The sequence below is a fragment of the Oncorhynchus mykiss genome, chromosome 4 (assembly GCF_057628025.1).
Source record: "Oncorhynchus mykiss isolate SJ-2025 chromosome 4, ASM5762802v1, whole genome shotgun sequence".
NCBI classification, from domain to species: domain Eukaryota; kingdom Metazoa; phylum Chordata; class Actinopteri; order Salmoniformes; family Salmonidae; genus Oncorhynchus; species Oncorhynchus mykiss.
In genome coordinates this window covers 31,726,728-31,744,622 of record NC_143025.1, presented here as the reverse complement: position 1 = coordinate 31,744,622, position 17,895 = coordinate 31,726,728, and the positions used below count along the sequence as shown (strand labels likewise).

At 39.8% G+C, this 17,895-nt stretch overlaps 1 protein-coding gene across 3 annotated transcripts in view; it reads left to right on the top strand.

Annotated features, from left to right (window-relative positions):
- The window catches only part of LOC110521697 (BMP/retinoic acid-inducible neural-specific protein 3), a 105,227-nt gene that overhangs the window by 56,889 nt on the left and 30,443 nt on the right, over positions 1-17,895 (top strand). For 2 of the 3 annotated variants that reach the window (XM_036968751.2, XM_090231873.1), the window contains 3 exons: positions 3,093-3,198; positions 3,584-3,820; positions 13,451-13,673. In XM_036968751.2, the coding sequence (XP_036824646.2) occupies positions 3,093-3,198; positions 3,584-3,820; positions 13,451-13,673 (566 nt within the window). Of the gene's footprint in view, positions 1-2,204; positions 2,290-3,092; positions 3,199-3,583; positions 3,821-13,450; positions 13,674-17,895 lie in introns of those variants that run through there. The other variant, XM_090231872.1, reaches the window with a different exon arrangement.

The window sequence follows — 17,895 nt, the reverse complement described above, 5'->3', positions numbered from 1 at the left end:
GGCCGGAATCCTCAAAGAATGTCTCAACAATCATAAACACATCTAGGATGTAAATGGGGATATGCAGCATTGACTAAGGCTATGCCCCAGTGATAAAAAATGGGCCGATTCTTTGGCGCAGTGAAAGAAGCAATTTCCAAAGAATCGCCATTCCTTATGAAATATTACTGGCATTCCATATTTTTCTAAACAGGTTGGAGTACAGGCCTCTTAATACCCATTGTTATTCAAATACATGACATCTCTGGCACATTTAGTGGCATTTTATCCTGCTTTTGTGGAATTATCCATTGGTTGAATTAACAAAAGGCATGATTCTTTCAGTTTCAATGCCTCTGCCTTAGTGGTATTATAATAATATTAACGCTTCCATTCAGAAAATAATTGAGCTTCCAAGACACTTGAGGCAATGCACCATGTATATTAAAATATGAAAGGCTTGTTACTGCACTACTTTTGAGCACTTTTGCCGTCCTCCCTTAAAACCATTAGCTATTCCCAAACACTAACCGCTAGTTAGACCTTTAAACAAGTCCCCAGTGGCAGATTCTTTGGCTGAGGCATTTTAAAACATCCTTGCCCGAATCAGAGGAAGAATGCATGCTTCATGAGGAGTGAGTGAAAGAATGCTGGTGCTGACTAATAGTACTGTTTGATGATGTATACTAGACACATCCCCTCCCAGGGCCGGCCCTAGCCTTTTGAGGGCCCTAAGAGAGATTTGGTTGGGACCCCTCCAGCTCATGGGAAAAACATTTTAATGGCTCTACTCTTGATTATTTCCCCCTCTCCAGAGTAAGAAAAAGTTAATTTGCTGCAATTTGACATGTTTTTTTTACATGGGACGTACATATAATGTTGTATAACTTACTATTTTAAAACAAGTTTTCTGCAATTTTAATTTTTTCATAGGGTGGAGAGAAAGTTTAGCAATTGTATAACTCATTTCATATAATTCTACTGCTTTTGCTTTGAGGTGGAGAGAAATGTGCAGTTTTACAGCTAATTTCCTGAAATTCTACACATTTTGCCATGACTTATGCGATGTTAATTTGATATCTTACTGAGCGTGACTAACAAAATCAATGGGGGCCTCCACAGGGTTCATGCCCTTCGTGCCCGCTTGGTAATTCGGCCATGATTACTACAAGTTCAGATAGCTGGCTAGATTAATTTACCAATCTAAAAAAAAATATGTTGACATGGGCTAATTGACAACTGTTGATGCACAACCACATTTTGAAATTGTACCTTGTGTATTCTAATTCTCAACAGTAAGTCGTTTTTTTCATTTTTTAGTCTCTAATGACCACTTATGTCGCTCATACCTGGGGCCGGCCCTGTCCCCTCCTAATCACATAACCAAGCAACACAAACAAATTATTCCAGGAAATCCTTTAAGAGCAATCAAACAGCTACAATTAGAATGTGTGATAGTCAGCGTGATTTAATTGCAATCGATTTTGGCATATTAATATAATCCTCCCTCTCTCCACCCACTCTCCCCATCTCCAATCCATCTCATTTAAATGTTTCAATTTGTATTCAGGCAATTTCCCAGTTAATGACAGCGCCCAAATTCCCCGTAAGTTACTGTCCATACTGAAATATACAAATCACTGTTTAGAGTATTTTTTTTCTAAATCAATTTCTTATAGAAACGACTAAGTGTGCACATGCTCTGCTCCGCTGGGTCCTTGTTGCAGATGGTCTCATTGCTATGCATTGAAAACCCAGCTTTAGATTTGCATTCGGTCAATTTTCCCTTTAAGTCGGACATCTGTCTGTGTTAGAAATTAATCTGCCCATCCCTGTAGACACATCTGGGATTTTAATTAACTGTGTCGAAGCATCAATAAAAAAAGAATGGAAATGCTGGCGATGGGCCTGCTAAAGTTCTGGTTCTTTTTCCCCTCTTTCTCCCACCCTCGCTTTGTCTCGTTCTCTCTTTCTCACACACTCTTTCTCTCCCCCGCTCCTCCGTTTCAAAGTAACTCAAACCTCAATGTTGAGTGAAAATTTTTATGAACATCTTGTGATTTTCATATAATGAATAACTGCTACTTATGTCATTGATAAGGTTGGTCATGGTTATGGTGTCTCAATGCTTTGAAGGATAGAGAACTTTTGACACAGTTCAGTTTATTTTATTTTTCTTTCTCGTGTCTCACCCTTCCCTATGTTTTTTCCCAGTGACCTTAAAGTAGGTGTCAAAGAAATCCGACTGTTCTGCCCACAGACGGAAAGGAAAAGTGTGTCCTTTCTGCTGGATGTACAGTATAATTACAGGTACTCATTAATCTACACTGGCAATGTAGTTACTTTTAAGTAGCCACTGTGGTGGAAGGGGAGAACGATTTTTAAGTGACAGGGAGGGAGATGGATAAGCCTGCAGGCTTCCAGTTTGTCTTGGGAGGATGGCAGAGGAACCTTGATATACGGGAGCTTTAAATCAGCCTTTTGTCAATGATGATTGAGCTGTGATTGTTCACAATCTAACCACCCACTCAGAGAACAGAGATCCTGTCTTCCAGGTTTGTCAGCGTGAATCTAGTGATTTATTTTCTTTCTTCCCTTTGCCCCCGAAATTTTTTATTTTTTATTTATTTTTTTATTTTTGGGGAGAATCCACATCATCTCCCCTGTGTCAGATGACAGGACTTTTGGGTTGCATTGCTACTGTATGTCTTCACGTTCTCTGAGTAGACAAACAAACCTACTCTGCACCTTTAAGCTTCTTCGTGTACCATACTTTTTGGATATAATCTCACGTGGCCTCTGAGTTTTCATATAACAGACTATACTAAATGTCAAAACGCACATCCTTGGTGTTGCGTCATACATCAAATAACTGAAATACTGTATCTAGACTACTTGTAATGTCTGTAGATGTGAACATTTAATTGTGTCTTAATAAGGTGTAATATATTTAGTCCTGTGGAAGGGTAGATGGGAGAAAGTGAGTGTACTATTAGTTGTTCATCTCATTCCACATGACATTCAACTCCGCATCCCTGCATTTTTAATGACTTTAGTGGCTCTCTCTCACAGTGCAGTGGATTATTGCCATGTGCCTCTGTCTTTCTCTTTAGGTGACCGAAACAAGGACAGGCCCTCTTGGATGCAGTAACTATGACAACCTGGACTCAGTCAGCTCTGTTCTGGTTCAGAGCCCTGAAAACAAGATTAATCTGCAAGGTCGGCCATCCAGAATTGAACACACCCAGACATTCTGATGGAATTGTCACAGTTTCTATTTTCTGCCAAGCATTAGACGAGGCACCAGAGTGTCAGAAGGAATTTAGCTTCAATCTGTGTTTCAGTCTGGCATTGGAAACCAAACCACTGGATTCCAAAGTGAATCACAGGGATTGATAGACATGTATGAACAAGCCAGTGGAAATGTATCTATAAAGTGACTAGAAAGTACCTCATTCTGTCCTATATAAACTTACTGTAGAAATGCAATATGCTATAGTTACTACAGTATTTGAGTCTAGTTAATATTACAGTAATTTGTTTTGTAGTTTACCCAGTATTGTAAAATACTGTATAAACAGTACCATATCCTCTCCTCTGCCAGGTCTCCAGACCATCCTACCAGAGTACCTGAGGGCTAGGTTTGTCCAGGCGGCTCTGAACTACATTGGCTGTAATGAGGAGGGTCAGTTTGTGTGCCGGGACAATGACTGTTGGTGCCGCTGCAGCCCAGGCTTCCCCCAGTGTAACTGCCCCAACGTGGACCTGAGGGCCATGGAGGCCAGCCTAATGCACATCAGGGACACCTGGAACATAGCCAACCAGGACTTTGAGGAGTCAGGTAGGGAGCATGAGATTGATGATACACTCAGAGTATAGAAAGAGTTTGTAACATTAAAGATACTTGCACACAGAGCCAAGTACAGTAGGTAGGCCACAGAACATTACACAACACAGAGATGAATGTGACATCTGACAAGATATATGGGTTCATGTCTACCCTGAGTGTTCAAAATAATAGAACCACCTTCCTAATATTGAGTTGCATCCCTTTTGCCCTCAGAACAGCCTCAATATATGGGGGCATGGACTTTACAATGTGTCAAAAGCGTTTCACAGGGAAGCTGGCCCATGTTGACGCTAATGCTTCTCACAGTTGTGTCATGTTGCCTGTATGTCCTTTGCGTGGTGGCCCATTCTTGATACACACAGGAAACTGTTGAGCGTGAAAAACCCAGCAACGTTGCAGTTCATTACACACTCAAACTGGTGCGCCAGGCACCTACTACCATACCCACTTCAATCTTTTGTTGTGCCCATTCACCCTCTGAATATCACAAATACATAATCCAAATCTCAATTGTCCCGGTTTAATAATCCTTCTTTAACCTGTCTCATCCCCATAATCTACACTGGTTGAAGTGGATTTAACAAGTGACATCAATATGGGATCATAGCTTTCACCTGGTCAGTCTATGTCATTGAAAGATCAGGTGTTCCTAATGTTTTGTACACTCAATATGTACTTTAAGGATTAATTATTCAAATTAAATGTTAGGTCAATATTGATGAGTCTAGAGTGTCTGCTTTGTGTCAGTAAACACCTTTCATTAATATGTGGGACTGAATCCACAACATTGATGTTGACAGCATTATACTGTAAGGGTGGATCACAACAAAGACGCAGAGCTTTGCATTGGAGCATTTTGTTAGCGCTTGTTTTCTTAAAACAATACTAAATGGGAGATTACATGCACCTGCGTGCTAATATAAGCTAGCTTGATTGCAATGAAAACCCCACAAGAATAATCCAGTGATTTTAGCTGATTTTACATTGAAACCAGAAATATGTAACCTTCGTTGTCTAGGTTTTCAATATCCGCCCCAATGAAATAATGACCTATCAAGAGCATCGGAAAATATAAGGCTGATAAATGGAAAATATTTATAACACTATAGGAGTAGTAGGCCTATACTTCATTCCAATGTTTCATCTGAAATGGCAAATCAATGTGTGTGCCATTGGAAATATCTTAATTAGACTACATTTTCATTAGATAACTAATCAGGATTGACTTGATTTATTTACACATTTCAAATATGGCGAGTGTAGGGATAATTCCCCCCCGGTCTTGATACCAAATTACTATACTTTTTAAAGACACATTGTAATTAATGGATTCAATAAATTGGAATTGAAACAATTGAGGCTGCACAAACATGAGTTTTCCATTTATACAACATGTAGGGTAAATTACCACCCTAGATTTCCCTTGGTAAATGAGAAAATACGTTATTCCAGTTGTACGGAATGATTATCAAATAGATATATTGCCCATATTCTGGTCAAAAAGTAGGATTAATTTGTTTTGCGATGATCATACCCACCAGAGGGAGGACATATGTGACCGACTGACTCGATACGGTCTTATGTCTAAAAATTTGAAATTGTGTTTTTTTAAATGTTCATACAGTACCGTTGAAGAACAATGGGAAAGTAATTCTGCTTTGGAAGTTGGTAAACTTTTGAGAAAATGTCCCTGGAATGTTTTGGTACACCTACTGGAGAGCTCTTCTTTGACAACACCCTTTCAGCATCATTCACAACCTTTTAAGCTTTAGCCCCACCCATCTCTTTAAAGATTCCCATGTGAGGCCGTGTGCTAAACAGAGTGAGTACAGTAGTGTACAAAACAACCAAAGATTTCAAGATCAAAGGTGTTAACATTCTATTGTCGTCCGACATCAAACTTGTCGTTGGTGTTATGAAAAAGTGTAAAAACAAATGACACGCTGCATGACATCATCAGTCTGGTGGTCCAAAATGTATACAGCAATAAACCCATCCGTTTAAAAATGTATTTAGTATATGTGACCGACAGGCTCAAAATCGGTCTTATATAGCAAAATGTTCAATTGTTTTTTTTTACATTGGATAAAAGTAGAGACTCAGAGCTAAACATTTTTTTATATCATACACTACATGAGGAACAATGGGTAAGTAATTCTGCTTTGAAAGTTGATAAACTTGTAAACTCCCTTTTGAGAAAATGGCCTTTGAATGTTTTGGTACTACTACCGGAGAACCCTTTGTCTACACCCATTCAGCATCATTCACACACTCTTAAGCTTTAGCCCCACCCATCTCTTTACAGGTTGATCTGAGCGTTCTGTATTAACAGCAGTCAAGCACCCAAGCCAATTTGCTAGCTATTTCCAGACAGAAAGAGGAAACATCTCACTGAACATTATTCGCCCTAGAGCTGGTTAGGCTGTTACGTTATCCAGAGCGTTGGTAACTGCAACTATGCTGTTAGATTGTCCGTTAGTAAAATCAGAGCATTTCTCGGAGTGTTAAGAGCATACTTGATGCTCTAGTGAATAATTAGGGTTGATCCTAACGTTCTGATCTCACAAAAGCAGTCAAGCACCCAAGCTAACTGGCTAACATTGGCTAGCTTGCTTGCTACTTCTAGACACAAATGAGAACACCCCACTGACTATTTTAGTCGCCCTAGCAGAGCTCATTAGGCTGTTACGTTATCCAGAGCAATGGTGACTAACTGTGCTGCTGGAAACAGTTGTATGAAGTTGTTTTTGTCAACGTTTAGAGTCACCGGCCATATTCAACAGGTGTTCGTAAATTAATCAGTTATTCTGTGCTCTGGCACACACACAGACGAGTGCTCTGAAATAGGAGTAGATGGCCAGACTGAATTTATGACCTCACCCGAAATGATTACTTGCATAGTGAAGTATTTTGTTAAGACATGTAGCTAGCTAGCTAGGTAAACAATGAACCATAATCCCAACTCATGACGTTACCACCCTCAATGAATTTGTGGGTAGCTAATCAACCAGGTTCAATGTTAGCTAGCTAACATTAGGCTATAATTAGCCAAGCAAATGGCTCTAAGATACGAATAATACAATCATACATGTAACGTTTGCCTGCAAGCGGGTCAGCCAGCTAACATTAGCTAGCTAACAGTACACTAACTTGAAATGAAACCACTTTGTCAAAATTAGAAACGTGTAATATCTGAAAATGTAGCTAGCTAGACTATCTTACCCATATATATTATTGATGGGCGCGTCTCCTGTTGGATGTCATGGTTGCCCTTAGTTTGAAGATGTAATCCAGAGACAGTTTTTTTTCTCAATCTCCTTAGCTATCATACTTGAATTCCACTGATTTCAAAACTCGGTCCTCCAGAAAGTGGAGAGCAACATTTATGCAGTTTTACAATGCAAAACATTTTATTTTTTTTAAAGCTGCGTTAGACAGGATTAAATAGACATACTGACCAGCTCAAATATACAGAAGCGTGCTATATGGCAGCCCAATCCAAACTCATCTCTCAGAATATCCAGCCCACTCATTATCTCAGCCAATCATGGCTAGTGGGAAGGTTGCTCATGTTTTCTGTGGCTAAACCAACTACGCTCGTAATTTAACAATTGTTTTCGTATTTACAGATGGCATACATGTTTCTTATTAAGGCACATGAAAGTTCACAGGTTCGAGAAGGCATTTCTGGAAAAAAAAACGCATTCTGATTTTTAAAAATAGTTCACGTTCAAACGGCTCTCCTGTGAAGTAGTGACGCGCGACATACACCTAGTTTCCTGAAACAGGTCAGTTGGAAGTTTACATACACCTTAGCCAAATACAGTTAAACTCAGTTTTTCACAATTCCTGACATTTAATCAGAGTAAAAATTCCCTGTCTTAGTTCAGTTACGATCACCACTTTATTTTAAGAATGTGAAATGTCAGAATAATAGTAGAAATAGAAAAATATTTATTTCAGCTTTTATTTACTTCATCACATTCCCTAAGGGTCAGAAGTTTACATGCACTCAATTAGTATTTGGTTGCATTGCCTTTAAATTGTTTAACTTGTGTCAAAGGTTTCGGGTAGCCATCCACAAGCTTCCCACAATAAGTTGGGTGAATTTTGGCCCATTCCTCCTGACAGAGCTGGTATAACTGAGTCAGGTTTCTAGGCCTCCATGCTCGCACACACTTTTTCAGTTCTGACCCAAATTTTCTATAGGATTGAGGTCAGGGCTTTGTGATGGCCACTCCAATACCTTGACTTTGTTGTCCTTAAGTCATTTTGCCACAACTTTGGAAGAATGCTTGGGGTCATTGTTCATTTGGAAGACCGATTTGCGACCAAGCTTTAACTTCCTGACTGATGTTGCTTCAATATATCCACATACTTTTCCTCCCTCATGATGCCATCTGTTTTGTGAAGTGCACCAGTCCCTCCTGCAGCAAAGCACCCCCACAAACATGATGATGCCACCCCGTGCTTCACAGTTGGGATGGTGTTCTTCAGCTTTTTGTTTCATCAGACCAGAGGACGTTTCTCCAAAAAGTAAGATCTTTGTCCCCTTGTGCAGTTGCAAACAGTAGTCTGGCTGTTTTATGGCGGTTTTGGAATGGTGGCTTCTTCCTTGATTCCTTTCAGGTTACGTCGATATAGGACTAATTTTACTGTGGCTATAGATACTTTTGTAACGTTTTCCTCCATCTTCACGAAGTCCTTTGCTGTTGTTCTGGGGTTGATTTCCACTTTCGCACCAAAGTACGTTCATCTCTAGGAGACAGAACATGTCTCCTTCCTGAGCGGTATGACTGCTGTGTGGTCCCATTGTGTTTATACTTGCGTACTATTGTTTGTACAGATGAATGTGGTACCTTCAGGGGTTGGGAAATTGCTCCCAAGGATGAACCAGACTACAATGAAGTCTACAATGTTATCTGAGATATTGGCGGATTTCTTTTGATTTTCCCATGATGTCAAGCAAAGAGGCACTGAGTTTGAAGGTAGGCCTTGAAATACATCCACAGATACACCTCCAATTGACTCAAATGATGTCAATTACCCTATCAGAATCTTCTAAAGCCATGACATAATTTTCTGGAATTTTCCAAGCTGTTTAAAGGCACAGTCAGCTTTGTGTATGTAAACGTCTGACCCACTGGAATTGTGATATATTGAAATAATCTGTCTGTGAACAATTGTTGGAAAAATGACTTGTCATGCACAAAGTAGATGTCCAAACCGACTTGACAAAACTATAGTTTGTTAATAACTTCTTGATGCTACCCATCCCTTTAGCGGGATAATTGTCATCAACAACCGCTGAATTGCATAGCGCCACATTCAAATAATATTACAAAAAATATTTATTTTCATGAAATCACAAGTGCAATATAGCAAAACACAGCTTAGACTTTTGTTAATCCACCTCTCGTGTCAAATTTTGAAAATATGCTTTACAGCGAAAGCAATCCAAGGGTTTGTGTAAGTTTATCGATCACTCGACAAAACATTATGAACACCTAGCATCAAGTAGCTTGTTCACGAAAATCAGAAAAGCAATCAAATTAATTGTTTACCTTTGATGTTCAGATGTTTTCACTCACGAGACTCCCAGGTACACAATAAATGTTCCTTTTGTTCCATAAATATTATTTTTATATCCAAAATACCTCAGTTTATTTGGGGCGTTATGTTCAGAAATCCACAGGAAACAGCGGTCACGACAACGCAGAGAAATTCCAAATAGTATCCGTAATGTCCACAGAAACATGTCAAACGTTTTTTATAATCGACCCTCGGGTTGTTTTTAAAATATATAATCGATAATATATCAACCGCAACCTTCTTTTTCAGTAGGAGAGGGAAAGGCAATAGCTGCCCAAACTCTGATGCGCCAAGCAAAACACTGCTGGCACCCGGCCATACAATGACACAATGTTATCTTTCTCGCTCATTTTTCTAAATAAAAGCCTGAAACTATGTCTAAAGACTGTTGACACCTTGAGGAAGCGACAGGAAAAGTAATCTGGTTGATATCCCTTTAAATGGAGCAAAGGCAGGCTATGGAACATGGAGTTTTCAAAATAGAAGCCACTTCCTGGTTTGATTTTCCTCAGGGTTTCGCCTGCAATATCAGTTCTGTTATACTCACAGACAATATTTTGACAGTTTTGGAAACTTTAGTGTTTTCTATCCTAATCTGACGATTACATGCATATTCTAGCATCTAGTCCTGAGAAATAGGCCGTTTACTTTGGGAACGTTATCTTTCCAAACATAAAAATAGTGCCCCCTAGCTTCAAGAGCTTTTAACAAGACATTTTTGGAGTGGTTGAAAGACTTAGGTTGGAGTCATTAAGACTAGTTTGTGTGAACTTCCGACTTCAACTGTATGTCAATCTAGAAATCCGGCAAATAAAAGTAACTATCTAAATAATGTCTTAGTTTGTTTGTAGCTGGTTGGATAGCTAACTAGTGTTATGTTTTCTGGCTAGCCAGCTCAAATAATGACCATATTGTAGCTGACACTGTCTTAACTTGAGGTCATTTTGTAATTCATTATTACACGGAAATTAACTCACAAGATCATTATTTACAAGTGAATGGTGAGATAATTACAGAAAATAGCTTACGGTTGTGAGTGTGACGAAATAAAAGCAGGGTATTCTACTGGAGGTTTGATGAACTTGGACACTGTCTCGTTGGCCTAACGTTATGTCCTAATTTGACTTTGGTGCAAGTCATGTTCTTCACATTACTGTCTGGTAAACACACACTATTTAAAATAAAATCTATGTTTATTTGTCACATGCACAGGATACAGAAGCTGTAAATGGTTACTTGTATAGTGGATTCTCTTATTTAGACATGTAGCTAGCCAATAAACAACTTTCTGACTAAATAGAGAAACGTATAATATCTGAAAATGTTGCTAGCAAGACTCTTACAGTATACATGGATGAACACTTCTACGTCTCTGTCACAGATGTCATGCTCCCCCTTAGTTTGAAGATGTAATCCAGATTCAGGAGTTTTATACATCAGCCTTCTGTGTGTTCTCTTTTCAACTCCCTCCGCATATTTGCAATAAAGCTTCTGAATTTTCTTAATCTCCTTAGCTTCCACCAATATCAAAACTCAGTGCACTTCCTCTGTGACAACAACACTGTCCATCGCTGTTCCAGAAGACTCCACAATGTCTGGTTCAATGAAAATGTTTTTACTTAAATCAGGGATTTCCTCATCGTCTGACTCATTTTCAGAGTCAGAGAGAGTAAGCATGGCATGATCGTCTTCCAGAAATTGGAGAGCATTATCAACACATTTGCAGTTTTTCGTGATATCCTTAAAAAAATAGTTGTTAGAAAGGATTACCTACACATACTGAGCAGCTCATGTTCTAGACAAAAGCATGCTACATGACAGACCAATCCAAACTCATCTCTTGGCATGTCTAGCCCATCCACTATCTCAGCCAATCATGGCTAGCGGGAAGGTTCTTAACTTTTTCTGTGGTTAACTTCTCTAGGAGGTCCCACCTCAACAGTACTGGATGGCAGTGAAATTGCAGGGCGCCAAATTCAAAACAACAGAAATCTCATAATTAAGATTCCTCAAACATGCAAGTATTATACACCATTTTAAAGATAAACTTCTCGTTAATCCAGCCACAGTGTCTGATTTACGGCGAAAGCACACCTTGCGATTATGTTAGGTCAGCGCCAAGTCACAGAGAAACAGAGAGACATTTTCCAAAGAAGGAGAGGTGTCACAAAACTCAGAAATAGCGTTAAAATGAATCACTAACCTTTGATCTTCACCGGATGGCACTCACAGGACTCCATTTTAGACAATAAGTGTGTTTTGTTCGATAAAGTTCATCTTTATGTCCAAAAACCTCATTTGAAATTATTCTCTCCCCCTTCACAGTAGAAGCCTGAAACAAGGTTCTAAAGACGGCTGACATCTAGTGGAAGCCTTAGGAAGTGCAATATGACCCCATAGACCCTGTATATTGGATAGGCAATGATTTGAAAAACTACAAACCTCAGATTTCCCACTTCCTGGTTGGATTTTTTTCTCAGGTTTTTGCCTGCCTTATGAGTTCTGTTATACTCACAGACATCATTCAAACAGTTTTAGAAACTTCAGAGTGTTTTCTAACCAAATCAATGCATGTTCTAGCTTTTGGGCCTGAGTTTACTCTAGTTTACTCTGGGCACCTTATTCATCCTTATTCCAACCAACTAGGCTTGTAATTTAACCATTGTATTGTTATTAAGGCACATGAATGATCACTTGTTCCAGAAGGCATTTCACCCCAAAAATGAATTTTGAAAAAATTACATGTTTACGTTCAAATGCCTCTCCTGTGAAGTAGTGACGTGCGACATACGCCTAGTTTCCTGAAACGATTCACATATCTTGAACGAATTTTGCAACAATCAGGACTACAAGTGGACTAGTACAACAACTTTAAAGGAAAATTCCACCCAAAACAATATTTTTGTATTTGTTTCATTCGTCCAATTTTGACATGGTCTTGAAAGGTTTTGCTTGTCAACAATCAAGTTTTCAAGATATGTAACTTTCAAAAAACAGAAACCATCCCCATATGAAGAGTTTTGCATCATGTGCACAATAACTGTTTGTCGGGAGTTTCATGAAAGGGGTTTCCATGGCTGAGCAGTAGGGGCTGTGCCTTTTAGTTCCAGTAAAGGGAAATCTTAACTCTACAGCATGCAATGACATTCTAGATGATTCTGTGCTTCCAACTTTGTCGCAACAGTTTGGGTAAAGCCCTTTCCTGTTTCCTGGACAAAGCTAGGTCCATACATAAATGGTTTGTTAATATCGGTGTGGAAGAACTTGACTGGCCTGACCTTAACCCCATCGAACACCTTTGGAATTAATTGGAATGCCGACTATGAGCCAGGCCTAATCACGCAACATCAGTGCCCTACCTCACTAATGCTCTTGTGGCTAAATGAAAGCAAGTCCCCATAACAATGTTCCAATATCTAGTGGAAGGCTTCCCTGAAGAGTAGAGGCTGCAGCAAAAGGGGGACCAACTCCATATTAATGCCCATGATTTCGGAATTAAATGTTCAATAAGCAGGCGTCCACATACTTATGGTCATGTAGTGTATTACAAAATGGCTAATCTGAGAACAAATGCCTATTGTAATCAGATAGAAATCCACACCAATGTTAATTGTAAATATCACAGTCACTTGTTAGATTAGGTTGGATTTATTCAATGGCTATTGATAGCTCTGAAGATATTTTGGTTAATTCCTGTTATGCCCCTATTCACTCATTAAACCGGATATCCTGAAGCAAGGTAACATTTTCAGTTTCTGTTTGGCCTCCACACACAGAAATTAGCTTGATCTGCTAGGACACTTCATACACAAACCCACGTTTAGTTCAGCCTCTCCCCATTTATCATATGTGTCACATAGTATCACTTCCAGTTTCCCCCACGGTGGCCCAGCAAACCAATTCCCATGTGCCATCTCCCTAAAGTGATCCGTTTGACTATGAGCCAAAATTAACAGATTCATATAAAGTACTAAGCGGAGCAGAACTGCAATGGAGCATTAAACCTCTTCACACCTGTCTGCCTTGCAGAGGAGTTCCAGAACTTTGTACGGAGACTACCGACATTCTACGCCCTCAACACATCTGCCATCCAGTACTTCTGGAAAATGGAGCCTGCCGTCCATCAGCGCTACAGACAGCTAGATCTCAGCAGCAGACAGCTTATCGCCAAATCCAGACGGATCGTTGACAAACTCTTCACCCTCAGCAAGAGGTGTCGGACACAGCTGACAGTCGTTGTGCTGAGAAAGAGGTGAGAACATGTTATGATAAATGATAAACAGTCCCTGTGAGGAGTGAATGTTCAGTCATAATGTCTGTTCAGATGGACATACAGAAAGTACTGTAAGGAGATCTGAAAAAAATACAATCGATCATTGGGAAAGTATTCATTTTTAGTGCAATCAGTAGAAATGTGACAAATGGAGTTTCAAGGCCCTCGTAAGACATCATAGTAAAATAGGATGTATTGCAAAAGGAAATAGTAAAATGGTGGTGTACTGGGTGTTACATTCCCCAATAAGAAACAAAAAATAGTCACCCAACAGAAAAATGGAACTAACAACCAAAAGAAAACAGGTGAGGTTTTAAAAGGGGTTCTGAAAGGGAACCATGGGGGTGCTGGCCAAGCGAAATCGAGAAGCGTCTTAACACCCACCCTGGATGCCCACTAGATTCCCTTAATTAATAGACAAATTAAAGGGAAAGAAAACCCCCACAAACTTACGGTATGGTGTAAAAACAAACATGGAGCAAACCAAACAGGGGAGACACAAGCACTGGGCAAAAAGGGTCCATAATCAGGGGATAGCTTTACATGACACATTTTTGATATTCTAAAGAATACAGACCATTTCCAATGCATATTTTTGGATGTGCACAGTGTGCTCATTCAATATCCTGAAATATGTGACAACCTATTTTCTCTCATGTTGACAAATACTGACTGTATACATTGCATATCTGTGTTTTCTCAGCACATTCAAGATATGAAACTATATTGATTCGAAATATGCTTCTCTTGGCTGTCCATATGCAAATGTTGATATGCTGAAAATAAAGAGGATTTCAGAGGCATTACTGAGTTTTCACCACATACTCAATAATTTGACAAATATTAAACCCATATTTTTCTTTCATGCACAAATCACTTTTGGATTCCCTCTGGATTTCTGTATATACTGACTGTAGGCCTACATAGTATATTTTCTCAGCACATACAATGCATAGGCTCTTGACTGAGGTCCATATCAGGATCCTGATATGCATTTTGATATACTCAATTAGGACAATTTCTGATGCTTATTTGAGTTTTGAGGATATGCTCAATAATTTGACATATTAAATCCATATAATTCTTTCAGACACAAGCTATACTTTTAAAGTCACCTGCAATCCGTAAGCTAAAAAGCACTGTAACTGGTAGCCTAGCAACAACAATCACTTATTTTCAGAGTTCCAACTGTAATTTTTGAATCTGGGTGCCACAAATGAGTGTGTAAATGGTGTATGGTTGACAACTGGAGAAACAGACTTGAGAAGCTGTTCAGAAAATACTTCAAAGAAGTTAACGCTAAATTGAGTAGCTCATTTTAGTTGTTTTATTTATCTTAGTAACTAGAATCAAGAATGTTGGTTTAGCCGGCAGCCAGTAGGGCTAGCTAGATTCATAGAGGAATAAAAGCTAATTGGGCATCTAGCTAGTAAAGAATTAGAGATTATTTTTACCTCCTATCAAGCCTCAAGGTGACAGCGAAAGTTTTAAAAGGTTTAGGCATATTTTGTATTACTGGTTAATATAAGCTGTCTAGCTAACTAACTAACTTAGCTAACTAGCAACTTGGCTAGCTAGCTAACTAACTTAGCTAACTAGCAACTTGGCTAGCTAGCTAACTGACTTAGCTAGCTAACTAGCAACTTGGCTAGCTAGCTAGTTAGCTAGCTAACAAGCAACTTGGCTAGCTAGCTAGTTAGTTAGCTAACTAGCAACTTAGCTAGTTAGTTAGCTAACTAGCAACTTAGCTAGTTAGTTAGCTAACTAGCAACTTGGCTAGCTAGCTAGTTAGCTAACTAGCCATTTAGCTAGCTAGCTAGTTAGCTAACTAGCAACTTGGTTAGCTAGCTAGTTAGTTAGCTAACTAGCAACTTGGCTAGCTAGCTAGTTAGTTAGCTAACTAGCAACTTGGCTAGCTAGTTAGTTAGCTAACTAGCAACTTGGCTAGCTAGCTAGTTAGTTAGCTAACTAGCAACTTGGCTAGCTAGCTACTTAGTTTTCTCATCATGAATGTAGCAGGTAGAGTAGCTAAATTATACAGTACCAGTCAAAAAGTTGACACCTACTCACTCCAGGTTTTTTAGTGAATAGTGAAGACATCAAAACTATGAAATAACACAGCTGTTATCATGTAGTAACCAAAAAAGTGTTAAACCCAAATATATTTTATATTTGAGTTTCTTCAAAGTAGCAACCCTTTGCCTTGATGACAGCTTTGCATGATCTTGACTTTTTCTCAACCAGCTTCATGAGGTGGTCATCTGGAATGCATTTAAATTAACAGGTGGGCCTTGTTAAAAGTTAATTTGTGAAATTTCTTCCCTTAATGCCTGTGAGCCAGTTGTGTTGTGACAAGGTAAGATACCATTATTTTGTAAAAAACCAAGTCCATATTAAGGAAGGAATAGTTCAAATAAGCAAAGAGAAACGACAATCCATCATTACTTTACGATATGAAACATACGGAACATTTCAAGAACTTTGAAAGGTTCTACACCTGCATTGCTTACTGTTTGGGGTTTTAGGCTGGGATTCTGTACAGCACTTTGTGACATCAGCGGATGTTAGATGGACTTTATAAATACATTTGATGTATTCTGACAGTGCAGTCACAAAAACCATCAAACATTATGATGAAACTAGCTCTCATGAGGACCACCACATGAAAGGAAGACGCAGAGTTACCTCTGCTGCAGAGGATAAATTCATTAGAATTAACTGCACCTCAGATTGCAGCCCAAACGAATGCTTCACAGAGTTCAAGTAACAGACACATCTCAACATCAACTGTTCAGAGGAGACTGCGTGAATCAGGCATTCATGGTCGATTGTTGCAAAGAAACCACTACTAAAGGACACAAAAAATAATAATGGACTTGCTAGGGCCAACAAACACGAGCAATATACATTAGATCCACAGATGATACAATCTCTATTGCACTCCACACTGCCCTTTCCCACCTGGACAAAAGGAACACCTATGTGAGAATGCTATTCATTGACTACAGCTCAGCGTTCAACACCATAGTGCCCTCAAAGCTCATCAATAAGCTAAGGACCCTTGGACTAAACACCTCCCTCCGCAACTGGATCCTGGACTTCCTAACGGGCCGCCCCCAGGTGGTAAGGGTAGGTAACAACACATCCGCCACGCTGATCCTCAACACAGTGGCCCCTCAGTGGTGCGTGCTCAGTCCCCTCCTGTACTCCCTGTTCACTCTTGACTGCACGGCCAGGCACGACTCCCAACACCATTAAGTTTGCTGATGACACAACAGTGTCACAACAGCCTGATCACCGACAACAACGAGACAGCCCATAGGGAGGAGGTCAGAGAACTGGCCATGTGGTGCCAGGATAACATCTTCTCCATCAACGTGATCAAGGCAAAGGAGATTGTAGACTACAGGAAAAAAAAGAGGACCAAGCACACCCCCATTCTCATCGACGGCTGCATTGGAGCAGGTTGAGAGCTTCAAGTTTCTTGGTGTCCATATCACCAACAAACTAACATGGTCCAAGCACGCAAGACAGTTGTGAAGAGTGCACGACAAAACCTATTGCCCCTCAGGAGACTGAAGAGCTTTGGCATGGTTCCTCAGATCCTCAAATGTTTCTCCAGCTGCACCATTGAGAGCATTGCATCACTGCCTGGTATGGCAACTGCTCGGCCTCCGACCACAAGGCACTACAGAGGGTAATGCGAAAGGCCCAGTACATCACTGAGGCCAAGCTTCCTGCCATCCAGGACCTCTATACCAGGCAGGGTGTCAGAGGAAGGCCCTAAAAGTTGTCAAAGACTCCAGCCACCCTGTTCTCTCTGCTACCGCATGGCAAGCGGTACCGGAACACCAAATCTAGCTCCAAGAGGCTTCTAAACAGCTTCTACCTCCAAGCCATAAGACTCCTGAACATCTAATCAAATGGCTCCCCAGGCTATTTGCATTGCCCTCCCCCTCTCTTTTACACCACTGCTACTCTGTTACCATATATGCATAGTCACTCTACCTACATGTACATATTACCTCAACTAGCCAGTGTCCCCGCACATTGACTCTGTACCGCTACACCTTTTATATAGTCTCGCTATTGTTATTTTAATGCTGCTCTTTAAATACTTGTTACTTGTATTTCTTATTCTTAGCTGGGGGGTTTTAAACTGCATGATTGGTTAGGGGCTCGTAAGTAAGCATTTTACTGT